This window comes from Danio rerio, chromosome 7 (assembly GCF_049306965.1).
Source record: "Danio rerio strain Tuebingen ecotype United States chromosome 7, GRCz12tu, whole genome shotgun sequence".
Lineage (NCBI taxonomy): Eukaryota > Metazoa > Chordata > Actinopteri > Cypriniformes > Danionidae > Danio > Danio rerio.
The window spans coordinates 26,722,272-26,741,931 of NC_133182.1; the positions used below are offsets into that span (position 1 = coordinate 26,722,272).

At 35.4% G+C, this 19,660-nt stretch overlaps 2 protein-coding genes across 2 annotated transcripts in view; both read left to right on the plus strand.

Moving 5' to 3' along the window:
- Positions 1 to 1,971, plus strand: part of tp53i11a (tumor protein p53 inducible protein 11a) — a 51,594-nt gene extending 49,623 nt beyond the window's left edge. The window contains 1 exon segment of the mRNA NM_001013352.2: positions 627 to 1,971. Coding sequence (NP_001013370.1) covers positions 627 to 760 — 134 coding nt within the window. The 3' untranslated portion in view covers positions 761 to 1,971.
- A 4,567-nt stretch (positions 1,972 to 6,538) lies between these two features.
- Positions 6,539 to 19,660, plus strand: part of cd82a (CD82 molecule a) — a 30,548-nt gene continuing 17,426 nt past the window's right edge. Inside the window, 3 exon segments of the mRNA NM_212661.2 lie at positions 6,539 to 6,637; positions 13,545 to 13,616; positions 19,015 to 19,087. Of these exon segments, the coding sequence (NP_997826.2) occupies positions 13,554 to 13,616; positions 19,015 to 19,087 (136 nt within the window). The 5' untranslated portion in view covers positions 6,539 to 6,637; positions 13,545 to 13,553.

Below are 19,660 nucleotides of genomic sequence, written 5' to 3' on the forward strand. Positions count from 1 at the left end.
CGATTAAAAATTTGCGTTAACAAGCAGTTGGACTGGTTGTACCTAATAAAGTGGCCGGTGAGTGTAAATTTTGTGTATCATTTTGACACATTTGTTTTTAAGTGGGCTAGACCTAATTTATTAGAGTAATAATAGAAAATATGAAGTATTTTAATGGGTCAAAAATAGTCACTCTTAGTTTAACTTCTGTAAACTTAGTCATAAAAATAAAAACGTAACCTGAAAACTAAAGTTCTTAAATATCTGATTAATTAATTATTTATATAATTAATAGCTGGCATAAATAATTAACAAAATGGGTATTAATAGTTTGATGGGATTTTTACATTAGTCAGTAATGGACAATGAGAAAGTATAACACAACCCAGATCTGACTCATAAAAGAAATAAAACACCTATGATAATGTTTGTGTGTTATCCGTGACAAATATTCACTGTTTTCTATGGTAATAACTGATTAAGTTTTCAACAAATGTAGGACACTCAATTCTTTTCTGGCTATGCTTGTGAAATTAACCATAACTCATAATATTTTAAGTTTTATAAAACTATATACTGTTTTAAAACAATAACTAAGTATTGTATTGAGAAGTTCTTTCATTAGTCTGTTCTGTTTTTTTTTTCAGTGACGTCCATCACCCTGTTGGAGATGGGCATCTTGTCCAACAGTGCAGTTGTTCTTCTTCTCATTGAAGCTTCCTTCCTCTTCATCACCTTGAGTTACTATCATTACCTCGGCCGACGCCCTAAGAAAATCTGATGGAGTTTGATCACCGATTTGGCAGAGTCTGTTAGATGTGTGGCTTGGCACCACTGAATGCTTTGAATACAGTAGCATCACTGCCTGGACCAAACGAATTTACACTTGACTGAAAATCAGCCTCTGTTTGTGAGCAGTTTTCCCTTTTATGTGAGTACAGAATTTGGGTGTTTACTCTTATTGGCTAACGAGGACCAGAGAATCACGACTGTTGTTTTAGTTACCTTGTTCACGTAAGTGTCTTTCGTTATCTGACCTGTTTGTAAAAAGCCTTTTCTGAGAGCATATTGAATGGAGAGTAGATTTATTGCACATGTCAGAGAATCCTGTCTCCCAAATGTATCACATTGTTTTGGGAAGTTGCCCACAGTTCAGGTTGTATAATGTAAGAGTTTGTGAAATTCCTGAATGTGGTGTGGCTTTCCGCAACACAAAAATTGGTTTATTTATTTATTTTTAGTTGTCAGGCACAAGCGTAGACACAGCGTAGCACAGAATATATGTTAATAATGCAAGAAAAAGTGTAAACCAAGGAATTTCATACAATTCAAATGTGTTTTAGGAGAAATAGAGTGGTTACATTTACATTACTGAGATTTTAAATGGATTATTTTGTTCATTTTATTATAAAGTGGGAATTAAAATTCCAAAGTGAGGTCTGCAGATATACTGTTGTGGAATTTAGACTCCCAGCAGTACATATTGTCATATGGTAAGGAATAATGGATGTAGTATTAAATACAATTTAATGTGTGTATTTCAGAAAGCATCTCATTAACTTTGACTGTCTGTAGCAAAGTCAGCTCTGTGTTTATTTTAAACAAGAAAATTCCACAGTATACAGTATACCTAATGGACAGTTTTCTAACAGTTACTACAGTGAATAGTGTTGTTTATTAACTAGTCCCCTTTAATTGTAGATTTAAAACATTAAGAAGAATAAATTAGTTGTCAAATTTATTTTTGGTTATGCTTTATTTTACAGTGTCTTTGTTACAGGGGAGTATACCCATGGGTCCAACCAAAATTTTTTGTTATTTCTGTGCAAGGTTTGTCAAAAATCTTTGGATTTATGTGTATTTTTGATGGTATAGGAGCTGAAACGTAACAATAAAAATTTCTTTCACTTTTAAGGTTTAAAATGCAAATAGAATAAGAATGGCTTGTTTGGTAAACAAAGCTACAGTAAGTATCTGATGTAACCCATCCACTTAAAGACTAAAGAAAGTATTGCTTTACAAATAGTATTGTACACGAATCATCTGATCATCTAGACATTTGCTTATTTTTACAAAAATGTAACGAGTAAATATTTAAAAGGTAAATAATTATATGTATTTACACACATTTACATGAGTAAATAGATTACATGAATGATGCCTAAATCTCAGCCCAGGGTCATTGGAAATAAATGCCTCAACCTACATTATTGCAAAACAAAAAGTACATTGCTCCGGGTAAGTTTCATTGCACATTTCAAGTGACAGATCCACTAGAGGGCTCTGTCTACATTTTTTTAAAATCTGAAAAATGTTACTTGGGTGTGTTTTGTCAAATACTACATTTTTCTTGCACACATTCATGAGAAGGTGGGATTTGTCGTACAGATCACCTAGTGAACCATAGAAGATGTCCTCTCTGCAGCCTGCAGCTTGATAACGTAAGCTTTCATCAACTACGTTGTGGATAATAATAATTTTGACCTTAAAGTGTTTTTAAAAAATTAAAAGCTGCTTTATTCTAGCCGAATAGAATAGAAGATTTCCTTGCTCTGTTAAACATAATTTAGGAAATATTTTAAAAAGAAAAACAATTCTAAGGGGGGCTAATAGTTCTGACTTTGAACACATATTTCCAATGAATCTATGTTGAGAAACAAGTGCTGAGTATAAGTAATTGTCTACATGTACTTACTATAAGATTATGATGGTTATGAGGTTTAGAGCTAGTTGCATTTAGTTATGCATAATTTATTCTTATTGTATACATAGTAGTAATTAGATGGACTGTGTAATAGACACTGTTAAATAAAGTGTTACCTATTTTTTTTACATGTTACTCATGGTTTAACCAATGTTACTGTTAAAGGGAAAGTTCATTTCATCACAAGCCAAAATTTTGCATCATAATTTTATGCAAAAATTTATGATTGCAACTAGGGCTGCACGATATTGGAAAAATCTGGTATTGGGATATTTTATTATTGCATGAAATGTGGATGAATATTGTGATATGAACAGATGGTTTGAATAGCTCTATTTGGCGGTTTACTGGTGAGTCTAACAGTAATTGGGTACAAAAATGGAATAATCACTATGCAAAGAAATGTCTTTCCTTTGCTTTGTCTTGTTTCTAGTACAAATATATAAAAATTATAAGATCAGGTAAAAAAAAAAAAAAAAAAAAAATATGTATGTATATATATATATATATATATATATATATATACATATTATTATTATTATTATTATTATTATTATTATTACCATGTATGTATATATATATATATATATATATATATATATATATATATATATATATATATATATATATATATATATATATATATATATATATACCATAAATAAGTATATACAAAATAAATACCACGTTGGCAGATAATTTGGCTTGTTTTAAGAAAATTTTATGTTAAATTATCTGGCAACGTGGTATTCTTTTGTATAGGTAATTCTATAAATAAATCTTTGTTACACCACAATTTTTTGTGCTCAAATGTTCTAAACTCTAATAAAATGCTCAGTCACAGGCTTTAAAAACACATGCAAACTCTTCAAATCACATGTGTTCTGTGGCTCCTGGTCAACTATATTTCCGACCCAACATTGCAATGTGACTACTGCAGATGTGCACGTTGTAATATTGATGCTGAAGCAATATATTGTGCAGCCCTAATTGCAACTTAAAAGTCCCAGTCTGAATTCATTTCTTTGCGTCTTCTTGTCATTGACACCAAACTTTAGAAAATTTGAATTTTTGGCTGAACTCTGCTTTTAAGAGGTAACATTATGCACAACCGTTGTACATTTTAGAATCGTATATGTATATTAAGACATACTTGGTGATCACGGCATGAAGTGAACATTGCAGATCAACTGTAGCTCTAAAATGTAGCACTTTGTTTAAATGTCAGGTTGCAGATGCCTGTAAATGACAGAGAATGAAAACTCTTCCACAGTGTTTAAAAAGTTAGCATGCTGAACTTTCCTTCACCTCCTATAATCACCATGAAGTAGCCGAAATCGAGAATGTCGCAGCAGTTCTTTTCATACCCTCAACATCAGCAAAAATCCAATTGTGAAGAATAATAGTATTAATGACTATTATATAATTCTAATATTATGCTTCCATCATTGAACTGTCATTAGAGACAGACGGTCACATCGTCCTTGCACAGATCTCAGCAACTGCTTCCACTGGGTTTTGCTCCAAAGGGAAATTAAAGGATCATTTTTGGAAAAAGGCAGAGAGATGGTAAATTTCATGTCTTCTATGAGGTGGTCTGATTAACCCATTTCATAATCAAATATTAACCGCAGCGCTTCAAAGTGAAAACTGCTGTTTGTTTATTTATACTGTGCATCTCTTTTCAAATGAGCTGTTTAGATATACATAGTCAACTATAGGAGGACAGTGGATCACGGTTTGATTTGTAAAGTCAAAGCACAGTTTATGATTACACACTAGACTCGATATATTTTAGCGCACTATTTGCTTTGTAAATATATGAATGGTCCGGGAATGTGTCACACTCCTTTAATGTCTGTAAATGCTCTTCATTGTATTTTTATTTTGGGGAATGATTGAAATCTCAATGTTTGAATACTTTTTTTTCTAAGAACATTGTTTATATGTTTAATAAAATGGGTAACACTAAAAATAATGGTCCATTAATGTTAGCTAATGTTTCATTTATATGAACAAACAATGAACAATACATTTACAGTACAGTATTTATTCATCTCTGTTGAAAATAAGGTTGTTCATTGTTAGTCCTGATAACTAGCTAATTAACTATATGTATGTATATATGTATGTATGTATACATACATATACATACATATACATACATACATACATACATACATACATACATACATACATACATACATACACACATACATACTTTGGATTTTAATAATTGGATTAGTTAATGGTAAATTATGGTAATAAAGCCTGTATTTTAAACTAGTGGACCATTATTTAGAAGTGTTACCATAAAATACATTCATTTTTGACCGGTATGCATCTACTTTTTGTAGAGAAACAGTAAATGTGCTTAATAAATCTTTAAAGTTTTTCAAATGGAAAAATCATTGTTGAATCCTTTCCATGTTTATTCTAATCGACTGTAAAATGTGTGCCCCGAAGCAGTTTGAAAAGTTTAAGAGATGTTAAACAAACATGGCATCTGTAACTGTCCTGAAAGGTTTTGGTTGTGAGACTGTGGGCTTTCCCTGGTTTCCCTGCCACTTCCTTTGCTTTCACTTTACTTTTGAATATACATGCTGTTATAGTAACAAAATCAATATCCAAATGTGTGAGACACCAGGTTGAATTCTGCTTTCACTTTTCTGTTGAAGGCTGATGTTGGCTTGCTTATTTTTAGAGACTGATCTGTTAGTTGGGGTCTCAAATAACTGGATTTCTCCCTGTGGGAGTTTCACTTTTACTTTCCCCTCTCCACCTGTCATTTGCTTCCTCGTTTAACAAGAATGTCAAAGTGAATCTTTTGCTTTCTCAGTTGACAATTTTCAGTGAGAGACTTTCAAATAAGGTAGACATTGGTTTGTATGTTCTGTTTATTAAAGACTTCCTTAAATGATGTCTTTAAATACACACCCACCTGCCACCAGTGGATGGTTAAGTCTGCAGTCTGTTACTTATCCCAAATTGCATACGTCAGTAATGTAATCAGTTGCATTATATTTTAGGTCATGTTTTACTTCTGGATTACTTTTAGACTACATTTGTCATAATCATCCATAGTTTTTTTTTTTAAAACTGGCATTAGATATCGAATTTACAGAGTTGGGGATAAGTTAATAATAATAGGTCCAATAAATTAATTTTTTAAAAATAAAATGAACCTTTCAAGTAGTTTATACATTCTCACAAATAAAGGTGAGCGAGCTGTCACTGGAGTGATACCTTTTCAAAAGGTTCACATTTGTACTTAAAGGGTCCATTTTAGTACCACAAAAGTATATATTAGTACCTAGAAAGTTTTAAGAGGAACATTTTTGTTCTTTTTAGGTACTGATATGTTCCCTTGAGGTAATAATATGGACCTTTAAGCTACAAATCTGTAACTTTTGGAAAGGTATACCACCCCATTGACGGCTTCCATACCTTCATTTCTGAGAGTGTATGTGATGTGACCATATACACATCAGAGAACAGTGTAGAGAAATGTAAGAAATATGGATGAATTGAGTAAATTTTTTTGGTCAAATACCATGGTTAAACTATGGTGAATTTGTGATTACCTTGTGGTCAACAATAACTGATTTATTTTGTTGTAAGTAGAACCATGCTTGGTTTTTGTAAGGGTTGAGTCATCTGACTTTTAGTAAACACACACTGGTTAATTTTTTGTTTTGTTAAATATGTTTAATAATGTAATGTGTTTCAGACAGTGACAGTTTGTAAGTGTTATGAGTTCACCGAGACCGTATGAGAAGCGCTGCTTCAGGGTTACTAAAGTCCGCCGCTCGGGGCGCCAGTGAGCAGCATAAAAAGCTCCATCTGCAGCCTGAACGCGGCTCACTCACTCACACTGGCTCATCAACGCTGGACGAGACGCGCAGCTGACAACTAGTGTACTTTTTCATTTTCCCATACTAAACGACTCTAAACGTGAGTATGATTTCAGAACACGAGCTTTAATGTAATAAATGCTATTTAACTCGATACGAACATGTATTTAACCCCTGGTACAGTTAAAGTTAAGAAATAGGACTGCAATGTAAAGTTTAAATGGCATTCAGTCATGTGGCGCTTATCGTGTAGTATTTCTGTTGCTCTTTTCCTTCTTTTACTTTCACAAAAATAGATTTTTATTATGACTTGTCATTAATAATCGATCTTCTGTCCTAGTTTGCCAGTTCAAGTAGTCTTAATAGTGAACAGAGTTTACAATTGTTGCTCCTTGAGCTGTTTTGTCTTTTGAGTCCATTTTTGGCAATTTATGTTTGTTTATTTTACTTTTATTAAACAATCAGTTCCAAATGATTTCGCTTTCTGTTTGTGATATTTTGATCCTCCTTGACGAGCTGGTATCGGGTATGATTAAAGAGTGTTTACGATGTAACGTTATTGTTCATAGTCCGCGTACCTGAGTTGTTATTGTTCAGAGTTGTGAAAAAGTTAGTTTTCCTCTGAACATTGTGTTTTTCCATCATAATAGTCTTTTTTTGGGAGCTGTCTTTGTGAGGATGGCTTAATGCACTGGTTATGAACTGTAATATGAGATCTGTCGTATGTAGGTCAGGTCGGTTTACAACTGTAAGTGATTTGGCACGTGAAGCGAAGTAGACTTTTCTGTTTGGAAGCCAATATGAATTTAATAGACATTAGGTGAATAGGTTTGATAGTTTGAGTCTGTCTGCCTAATTTAAGTTGGTGTGTGTGTTTTAGTGAACTTAAATCAACCTTTATTTATATACACCAAGGTTGACCAAGTGCTTAAGGAAAAAACAAATTATACAACGCATATAAAAGCAGACAATGCAAAACAATGCAAGAAATATTAATAAAATACAACAAGCATTAAAAACATAAAGAAGTGTCAGTGCTATGCAGTGCAATTTAAACAAATGGGTTTTAAGCTTGGCTTAAGTTATTTGTCATTAAGTAAATGACAAAATACAAGCTATTTGATAGCCGTCCATTTAATTAAAAAACTTGCAAGTAGGCTACACCTTATTAATTTATTCAGTAACTCATAAAAAAGTTTTAGGAGGCAAAGTGCATACATGTATTAGATTTTAAATTTTAATTGTTTTGAATTAGCTGACGGTAAACTTACATGGGAACGACAAATATTTCTTAAGTCTATAGACAGCAGTGTGAATAAACTGAGCTCAAATGGAAATGTCTTATTTTTTTCCTTGAGAGTAAAAAATATATTTTTTGTAAACTCACAACGATTAACTGTGTGTAATAAATGATTTATTATAGTAAAAGTGTAGTAACCATGTTTTTAATGTATTAATCTGAATTTGTACAACCACTTTAAATAGCACAGTAAACTAGGCATGGGACAATAATCGATTTCAAGGTTTACAGTGGTTTGAAAAAGTCACAGTTTTAAAACCGTCTCACTGGTCTACTATACCGTTCATATGCGTATGATTATTTATGTGTGGTAAAGAAATCTTAGTTTTTTAAACTAATAAAGACAGCAGAATTTAATGATTTGTTTTAACTATTTAGCCTGACATGTTTACTGCTCCAAAATATTTTAAGTCTTTCCTAAAATAAAATATATTGTGTTCAAGATGTTTTGTTTTTTTTTTTACTTAAAAAAAAACATAAAAAAAACTTATTTTAGAGTAGTAATCACAATATATAATAACAATTTATTCAAGGTTATCATACCACCAAAAACAGTAAACTTTGGGTAGTGTAGCAGAGTCATAGTTAATTTGGGGTTTATTTTTTGTGGCATATTTTATTTATTGGTTTATTTGTGTAGTTATAAGCCAGTCTTATATTTTATTTGTAGCAAAACCATGGTCAATTGTTGTGGCTGCTTACGACTGCTGTACATAAACAGTTCTCTCATTTTTCTAGTTTAATTTCACCTTTGGAGTTTTTGAATTATCACATGCATCTGAGACAAAGCAAATCCAACAGACATAAATATGAGTTTAGCAAAAGCTATCTCTAAACAATAACACTTTCTTTTTTACAACAAACTTCCAGTTTGCCTGCATTCCATTGTTAGGTGATGTTTCAGAAAGAACCTGCATCCCTCCCTGCTGCTAAAATGTTGCTAAATCCATAGCCATCAATCATCATAAATCTAGTTAGCGTTTAATAACTTCTCAAGGCCATTTTAGTAGCCACTTGCGCAGCCCATTTTAACATGACTGGTGGCATCAAGTTGGTCTTTGTGTTCAGGTGGAGAGATTAACCATCCTAATGAATGTACGCCTTGTTTTTGGCTGAAGTAACTGCTGATAGACAAGGCCACCGGCCCATGTGGGTTTCCCCCAATTGGGGTTTCACTTTTCTTTATTTCCTCCATGCTGCGAGACTGTTTAGTCTCTTAAGAGGGGACACTGCACCCCTTCATGCCAGCCTGCTTGATGGTTGCTGTGACAACCTGTTTGGCAAGCACACATCCCAATGAAGTTGTTGTGGAATGACAAAGCCTGGAAATCCTTTAGAGAGTTAAGTTGTCAACTTTAGGCTTCAGATAAGCTTGCACATAAGCACTCCTGCTCGGCAAAGAATGGATTTCATAACAGTCATGAGTTTACCTTGGATGGTCGAAGTCGCCGCCCCTTTAAGGATGTCTTGGATTTTGTGTTAACTTTTAAAGCTACAGTGGGCTCCCGGGTGTGTGGAGTTTCTCCTTTTGTTGCATGTGAAAAGCGTGGCTGAAAGCTGCCATTGTGGCTGTGGGAAATCAAAGCCGGTTGTATGTGTGTGAGTGTGGGGGAGGGTGTGAACTGGAGCCTCAGTGTTTTCTGGCTGGATGAGCTGAATGTTGATGAACTTCAGGATGAGGGGTTTGAGCCTTCCTCTGCGTCAAAGCGCACTTCTAATTGCTTTCAAGATACTGAGAAAGTGGGCGTACTCATTTCGCAAGCTTTCTGGGTGATTAAGGATACATTTGCTACTTCAGCATCGGGGAAATGGAGATAAGACTACTGTTACTGATAAACAGGGCCTGATCTTGTATATATTCCCATCTCTCTCCCTGTAGAGTGGTGTTGGCCTGATTCACATTTTAGTGCATCGTGACACACTTTTTATCAGTCTGGGTGAAGTTGCATGTGTGTTGGCACTCTTTTACGTAGACATAATAGTTGTGACCTTCATAAGTGCTGCATCAATGCTGGCCTAGATCAGAACAACAGTGCTCACATCAAGGCTAAATTAGTTTTACAGCCCCATTTGTTTGTTTCGTCTAAGACATGTTGCAAACATTTGGAGATTTAGCTTCAGGTAAAAAAAAAAGGTCTTATTTTTTCTCTGCAGAAGGAGAAGGATGTGCAGGTAATTTGACTCTACAGGCTTGTGTCGCGTGGGACTTATTAATGTCTGAAAAAAACATTACGGTCTCTCCCATGTTGGGAATATTTAAGAGTTTTTTAATTGAGCCGGTTGGCCTCAGCTCAGCAGCACAGTGATTCGCTTTTCAAAACTAAAATGAAACTAGCAAATTAAACGCATTTCAAATTGTATTTCAGTCTCACAAGGTTAGTTCCTCGTGAGTTAATTAAAAAGAAGTTTATGCAAGTTTGCTTGTGAAGTTTTAATATCATTTTCTAAAAAAAGAAAAAACAAAACACTGTCTAATTACTCTCTGGCTTATGGGAAATGTTTGTCTCGTTAACATCAATTTCATCAGATATACAGCCAAAAAACTTATATAACACTATTTAATATACATAGTAATATATAAATACTGTTTATGGTGGCTTGAGAAAGCTAACATACTGTTGTACTACATAAACTTATTATTCTTCCGTCTTCTTCTTCATCTTCTTCTTAGACTATTTTAAGAAAGCATCTCCTCCTAGACCATTCATACTTCAACCACCAAACTAACTCCAAACTTCCAAACTATACTGAATCAAGTGGCTAAATCTATCTCAACTGATCTGACTGGCGGTTTTCCAAAACCTGTGCTGGAAATTTTGGAAAAGTCCCATTGACATAACGTTGGACCAAGTTTTAGGACCCCACAACTTTGCGCCAAACTCATACAGACTTAAGGTTGGGCTCTTTTAGACTACCGATCATGTGGTTTAGGTGAATTGTTTCCCACTGATGGGTTGGAGCTGGAACAGCATCCGCAGTGTAAAACATGTTTGATAAGTTGGGGGTTCATTCCGCTGGTAAACACTGATTACCTTACCTTACTTGCCACACGCTAGCAACCACTTATATCACCCTAGCAACTGTCCCATAGACTTCCATTGTAAAAAAAAACTGCCATTGACTTTACATTGGACATACTAACAACATACCCATTCATGCTAACAATATACTAATCCATACTAACCACTAAGCAACACCTAAGCAACCACTCAGAACACCCTTGAAACCATTCAGAACACTCTAGCAACCACTTAGCTACACCTTAGCAACCACTCGACCCCCGATTAACAGCCTAGCAAGAAAGATGCCAAATCATACTAGAAACATGCTAACATATTTTATTAAAACAGTTTCCAACTGCTTCAATAGTTTAAACTTTAAAACTACATAAAACTCTCAGACTAGGTTTTCTCAAGCCACCATAAAGTTTGTCTTCGGTGGCGCTTTGGGTTGCACGTTTGCCTCACAGCAAGAAGGTCGCTGGTTCAAGCCTTGGCTGGGTCTGTTGGTGTTCTGTGTGGAGTTTGCATGTTCTCCCCGTGTTGGCGTGGGTTTCCTCTGGGTGCTCCGGTTTCCCCCACAATTTCAAAGACATGTGCTATAGGTGAATTGTGTAGGCTAAATTGTTCATAGTGTATGAGTGTGTATTTCCCAGTGATGGGTTGCAGCTGGACTGGCTGCGTAAAACATGCTGGATAAGTTGGTGGTTCATTCCGCTGTGGTGACCCTAGAATAATAAAGGGACTAAGCCAAAAAGAAAATGAATTAATTAATTCACTGTCCATTGAATCTTACCATATTACAAACAGTAGTCGCTTCTACCGTAGATAGAGGCTGCATCTCCTCAACAATAAAAGCAATAACCATTTTTTTTTTAAATGTAGTGGAATTGATGTCAACCATTTGGTGTTTAGCTGGAGGTATTCGATGTCGTGTTTCTCGTAGTTGTCAAGAATTTTACTTTCGTATAATCTACACTTAACAACAATCCCCTTCTTTGCTAAGATAAGTTGTTTCTGTTTCTGACTGCATGTAGTGATGATGGGTGATTTGCGAATGAATTGTTTGTTTTAACCGGATCTTCTAAGTAAACAATTCAATGTCTTTCAACAAATTGAAATGATTCAGCGTTAAACGGTTGCATCTTCAGCAGGCTAAGTACTTTATTACTTAATTTTTAACACACCGGATACCCCCTCTGACTTGAAATAAACTAATATCCTGAAATGTTCAATTACAAGTGCAGTACAATAACTCATCTACTGTGAAAAAAAAGAGACCTGATGATGATGAGTGTGAGCAGATTGTCTGTCCCCTCACAGCACGCTCTCTCATTAAGTGTGTGATTCAACCTAAGGTAATTTTTATTCTGAAATATATATATTTTTAAAAGCCAATTAAGCAAGATAATGAAGAAATTAAAAAAAAGTAACTCATAGTATTACTTGTTTTTAAAAGTAATGTTACTTTACTCGTTACTTTAGAAAAGTAATATTATGTAACACACATTACTTAAAACACGTTAGCCCATCACTGTCTATCTACAAGTTATATAATACTATACTACTGTTTAATTAGACTAGATATAATTAATTCCTGGAATGACATTTCTTAATTTTAAGCAGAAATACTACAGTCTTTAGTGTCACGTGATCATTAATTTTCCCAGCACTTGGTTGCTGCGGGAAGGGCATCTGCTGTGTAAGACATATGCTTGAATAGCACAGCATTCCATTGTGGTGACCCCTGATAAATAAGGGACTAAACTAAAGGAAAATGAATGAATGAATGATTATTTAAAAAGAAAGCTAAAATTAAATATTTTTTTTGAATATTGAATATGAATTATTATTATTATCAGTGTTGAAAATAGTTGTGCTGCTAAACTTTTACTTGCAATAAAAATGTTTTGTGTCATTATATTTTGTGGAATGCTAAACGTTCTTCACATCCATTATTTTAAGAGTGCATATGCGCCCATTAAATTCTTTGCTGATATATTAATGCACTCAAGTCAAATGTGATCTAATTATCCCTATTAAACATTTAACAAGTTTGAACAGGGTTCTTAAGATGTAGTATCTCTAGTGTAGTATCTCTGAATGGTGGGATGAAAGTCCTTTTGTTCATCTCCACCATACTAATCCTCTGGATGAACTCTGGTGTTTGTCCATAGTGTTTTCTCCATCTGTGGCCTCGGTTACCTTGTGTTGTTGCTCTATATCTGCTTATCAACACTCACAATTCTTTGGCTCACTCTGAGGTCATCAGACCAGCCAAAGTGTGACACGCAGAAACCTCAGACCCACAAATAGCATGTGAAGCTTGTATAATACTAACCTATTAATAATAGCAGGAATGTGGGTCAATCGTCAAAAAAAGTGTGGCAACAGCCATCACACAGTCTACAGATGAGTATTGACCCTTCCTGTGGAATTTAGATCTGTGGGCATCTCTATAGATTTATCTGACGATCACAGCGTGGCGTGTCTGAAGGCATGTGGATCCAGTATTGAATTTTTAAACTGGTCTGTGCGCATGATGAAAGTGCGGTACTGTTTGTTATCAAGCTCACATTCACTGTTATGATCTTACAACCAACCTGTTAATGCCACTGATTCATGTTATATTATGATTTCTCTTTGTCATGTCTCATATAAACCGATCCTTCATTTAATGCTGTTTACTTGTTTTTGGTATTTTACAGGTCAGCAAAATGGGGAAAGGATGCATAACTGCGACCAAGTACTTCCTGTTTCTCTTCAACTTCATCTTCTTTGTAAGTATCACTTCGTATTTCTTTAACAAAGTAAACTGTTGCTTTGTTGAATTAGTTGAATCTGCTTTGTGGTTTGTTATTGATCCTTGGTTAGAATTAGATCTAAAACTGATGTTAGATTTAAATAAAATAATATGGTTTAGTTTATAATGTTAGAATTAGGTGAAACCATAACCATAAAGGTTCCCTTATTGTTTAAGTAGTGATTGTTTTTGAATATATAGGCCTGCTAGTTCTATAGTTTCTGACACATGATTGTTAATATGTAAAACATTACTAAACGTTCATAAATTATTTAAAGGTATTGTTTAATGGTCAAACTTAGTTAAATCTATAAACAAATCCCTTTTTCTTAAAAGAACATACCACTCCTTAATTTAAACAGTTGAGTTTTACCATTTTTTTTATCCATTCAGTCGTTCTCCGGGTCTGGCTGTAGCCCCTTTAGCTTAGCTTAGCATAGATCATTGAATTGAATTAGACAATTAGCATCTTGCTCAAAACATTCAGAAAAGAGTTTTGATAATTTTCATATTTAAAGGATCATGAAACCCCCCTCTTTCGGTTCAAGTCTACCTCAGAAATTTTTCAACAAATGCTCCGAGATGGGCGTGGAGCTCTGCGAGCAGAGGGAGGAGTGGGCATGGCCGGCAGAGCAGGGGAAAAAGGGGAGCAAACAACTGTTGTGAGTTGGCTCACAAAATGAGACACAAACTGTAGAGAAACCCATGATTTTATAATATACAAAGTTAAAATGCAAAGAAATAAACAGTAATTTAATGCCCTGCTACATTTGTTATTCATAATTTCAAATAAACATAAACACAATTTGTTGTATCATTATAAAGATAGTCATGTTTGTATAAACACTATGAGGAGGACTTCTCTCCTCCTTAATCCCTGGGTCTAAATGCAGACACAGTGGATAGCAGTGCGGCAGGTCTCTTACTCAGTGGCGCAGCAGATGGGCTTGCAGGGCAGGTGATCTCCGCACTTCCCCCTGCCTTGATTCTTGTGGGTGGGCCCACGCATCTTGCGCTAGCCCATTGGAAACATGGCAGCACGGATATAGGTGATGTGTCTGAATGGTGACGGACTCATCTGATAAGAAAAGACAAAGTCCGCCATTCTCCAATTCTTGTGCAGCTTTACTGACAAAAATGCTTGCTGCAAATCAACAACTTTGCTGTATCGACCTTGACAGTACCAACTATGAATAATAATGAGAAACCGATGCGTCATCATTCCACTAGCAGATTCGCACTACGTCACCGATTGTGATCCCGCCCCAAAAGTTATTTTAAACCCGGAAGATGAAATTAGCTGACAAAAGCTCAAAATGATCCAGTTTTCCCCACAATTAAAGCTGACAGGTGCTAACGTTGTCTTAACTGATGCTCAACACACACAAATCTGTTAAAATAAAAATAAAAAATACTCCAGGGTGTCTTGAACCTTTAAAGCTTGACTCATCTGTAGTTACATCATGTACTAAGACTAACTGAAAATGAAAAGTTGCCATTTTCTAGGCCGATTTGGCTAGGAACTATACTCTCATTCTGGCAAAATAACAAAGACTATACACAAGACATGTCACTCTATAATTTTGAACTGGGAATAGTTTAACATTCATTATGGCAAATGAAGCCCCACTTACTAGTACAGGAGCCAATCATTGATCGCTATTGACTTAAGACTCTCCAGATCAGACGTGAGTTTCTGCAGATTTTGTGTGATTCAAATGTTTAGAAATGAAACTAAAGAGATCTTATTTATTTAATTCAAGCGTTGATTCCTAATATAAAAATTAAATCATATTGGCTAGCAGTTTTGGAGATATTGATGTTTCCCCTCTCAAACAGAATACCCGAGCATACTGCTCAAGAGGCATTTCAAAGATGGCAGCTGAGTGAAATGACTTGCTTTAAAGGGACTTTGGTAATAATCGAGGGACTTTCTGTCGTACCGGGCTGCAGCAGGCACAAGCAAGGTGGGAGTATTTTTAGGGTACATGGGTACAGCAGCAAAGTTCCTTGATTTGATCAAAATGCTAATGGTCTAATCCGATTCAGTTGGTTATGCTAAACTAACAGTTCTCCTGTCATACCCAGAGATCAACTGAATGGATTCAAAAATGGTCAAACTCAGCAGTTTAACTGTAGGTGACTTGTAAAATGAGGCTTTTTTCTGATTTAATATTCACCGACACTAGACCACATCAGGATTAGATTAAGTGTACAGCCCTACTTCTAATGCATTCAAGCGTTAACCAAATGTGCCAAATTCTGTGACATTCTGCGCTCCACTGCTAATTCTGCTTTTATGGCTGGATTCTTCATTGAAGAAGTCATCGAACTCTATGAGCGTTACTGTACTGCAGGTTTTCCAAGTGGGACAACCTTTCCCCAGCCTGTTTCTTATTATAAATTTTGCTTCTAAGCTCACTCGCAGCTGATGTCCCAGTTTCCTTAATATTAGTTTAACACTGGTACTTACTGAACTGATGTTATCTTCAGATTGATATAAATAAGTCAGTACTGTTTAAGGTCTTCCAGTTGATGAAGAAGCCACATGTTTATTAGTTGTCCTATCGGTGCGTCATAGCAGACGTGCATCTGTCTGTGACAGGAATGCACTCTAGTTACCGTCCAGATGAAGTGTTTGCCATTTGTTACTTGGACAGTTTACTCTTCTCCAACTCAGAGAGAGAAACAGCCTGCTCTCTCTTGTCATTTTTGGGTTTGTTCCATGCAGCGGGGAAAAAATGAAATCTCTAATCCAAGTTTATTCTCTGCAGGCCAGGGTGCTCAGGCTCAAAGCGCACAGGAAGAGCTCAATGATTAATTCTGCACATTTGTCACACAAGCGATGCACTTAAATACATGTTTAAAAATGAACTTGAGAAAGTGGTTACAGGAAGTCAAATGTATGACAACAACATTAAAAAAGGAAAGACTTGAAGTCTGTACATGCCACGAATTATAAAGATAATGATCACTATATCAGCAACTGCACTGAGTACGTTTACATGTAAACCTATAATCTGATTTTGATCCAATTAAGACAATACACTGATTAAGACTCGACCATGTAAGTGGCAATTTTTGATTAATTTAATCTGAATAAGGTCATAATCGATAAAAAAGAAACTGGATTAAGAAATGTGGAGTATGCAGATTTTAGTGTAATTAATTATTGAAGTGCAGTACAGACATGTAAACACCGCAATCAATTACTGTCGTGTGGGATTTTTGCCATGTTTTGCTACAGGATATTCCATACAAATACGGCTGTCTGACACTATTCTCTGCACCTACCGAGTCAGTAAAGAACCACAGACACCTGCAAGTTTTTTTTCCCCATTCGGCGTGCTGTATTATATTCCATTAAAAAAACAACACTCTTTCAGCAGTTCATACTCGCATATAAACATCTCGTTTGTCATTGGAGGCATGCATGAAATGTTTCTGAAAGTGCCAGACTGCAGTTAAAGTCGATACATTAAAAATGAAACACCTGCAATTACATGAAACTTAATGAAAGACTGTGTTTAAACACATTGCATTAATTTAAATCCAAAAATTTTCTTTCGATGCACCCTATTTGTGAAGTTTCTCCAAAATAACTAAAGGATTAAGTTATGTAAAGTAATGAATTACAAATACTCAAATTACTGTACCGAAGTACTTTTTCTGAAGACCTCTACTAAGTAGAAAAAAAATGTGTATTTTTATTTTACGCATATAAAAGTAGCATTAAACAGACCAACCTCAAGACATGGATGCTTTAAAAATACAGCAAATATGTACAATGTGGAATCATTTAAAGTGTTTAAGAAGATGCTAAATTATTACTTGCAATGACCGAGAGACTGTTTAGACTTCTAGTGTCTCCGATGAAAAGATGAACGATGCCTACTTCATGAGTAAAATCACAAAATGGCCCTAAACAACAAATAAATGCACTACAGAATGTTACGTTTTTAAACACATGCACAAATTCCATGTATTACATCAATACCGCAAGTTTTGTTTATGACACCAACTTCTGTACACTGGTAGCTTGTTCAAAGTACATAACCTATGTTTTGCTCCAGATGTAAACATGTCAACCTACTTATTCAGCTTATTATAGGTGCATATATTAATGTAATGTTTTTTCACATTAAATTAAGCTCTCATTTTAAATTTATACCCCATGAAAAGCAAATAAGTTAACTTTGAAAGACTCTTTAATTTGAGGGTGTAAGGTGGAATAAACTTTTACTCAAGGTGTGCCCCAAATCGCATACTTGTGCTGTAATCTACACCATTTTGTAGTATAAACAGTGTAAGTAGTGTGTTCACACTGAAAACTCTAAAAAATAATAAGTACACTTTAATTACCCGGATGATGCACTTATTCAACCTGTTAAATGAAGTGTGTAATGATGCACACTTAACGCACTCAGCGGCCACTGCTTTGCTCACGTAATGGAAGGGGCAGAGCTATCGGGTGCACATGGATAGCTTTATTTATTTTGGATTGTGAAACCAAAAATCTCCTACAAGAGTGATTATAGCGCCTTCTGATGGTAAATGTGGTTATACTCCTGACAGCTATTATTTGGTGATTTGGTCATTTATTTCACTGATTTGGCAACAGTCAAACATCATCTAGGAAATGGTTTGAATTTCCTCTTAGAAAAAAGTTTGTTTTATTTGGGATGACACTACATACACATACTATTCTGTTAAGTGTGTAAGTGCATAAGTACATAGTGCATAGTGTGCCATTTGGGATGCAGCCTCATACTTTGAGTTGCATTTAGAACAGATACTTGCTTGCACTATATATTTTTGACAAGTCGTGATACTTAGGTAGTCTTTCCCCTACTGCTTATAATGCTCTAGCATGTACACTAAATATACCACACCATGTACTCTGTTGTTAGAAAAGAGAGATGGAGATGGAGTGTTTGCCTGAGAAGGCTTAGCAAAATCTGTGGTGTTCTTGAACTCATGCAACATCCGCTGAGTTCCCCCTTCCTCCCCTCCTGCCACTGCCACGCAGAAGCGCAGCCCAATCAGTCCCAGATGTGAGCCGAGAGGAATAAGAGAACTAGTTTGGAACCCTACCGCTAGAGATCAGGGAACATTTCATGGCTTCCTACGGGCCAGGATTAGTGTGTTCCTCACATACTCGCGAACGCAACCTTGAGGGAACGCATTCATACTCGAGTTTCCATCTTTAGCTCTGTCCAAGAGATTTGGAGCGAACAAGTTGCAGCTTGTAAAGTGAAATGTGGGGCCCCTAGTCCCCCTCCTGTCCTGCGCTACATGATTGATTCTCTCCTTCGTTTTTCTCTCCTCTCTCTTCCTCTGACCCCCTTGTCTTTTCTTTCTCATCTCTCTTATAGATCTTCGGAGCCACGATTATGGGATTTGGACTGTGGATCCTCCTAGACAATCAGAGTCTCATTGCAGTGTTGCGTAAGTGTCTGGATAAAATGTGTGTGAACAAGAAGAAAACCATAAAATGTCATCTAGTCAAACAAGAAGGAAAGTTATGCTCCTAATAACTTACAAAACAGTCACATTAACAGTGGTGGACTGTAAATATTCCTTTTTCACTATAGTACTTTTTTTAAATCATTATTTTTGGAAACTTGTACTAGCTGTAACGTTGTACTCTACTACTCATTCATGTATTGTTAAATTGGTTCACAAACCACACCGAATGAATAATTAGCAAATCTGACAGATCAGATTGGATAGGTTTTGGAGTCATCAACTCACTGATTCACATTGTCCAGATAACTGCTTACTTATTTAAACATTTTGATAAAAGTGAGTCTCTGGTTAACAACTTGTGTATTTAAATGATCCAGTTGTAACGAGTCTCCAAGTTAAGACTGATTTAAATGATTTGTTGATAATGTGTCTCCAGGATCTTAATGATTTACAGACTTACTCATTCAAATGATCTAATCAAAGTGACTTCACGCTGAATTACTGATTCAATGGTCTCCAGTAAACAACTCACTGATCCAGTTGGAGCAAGTC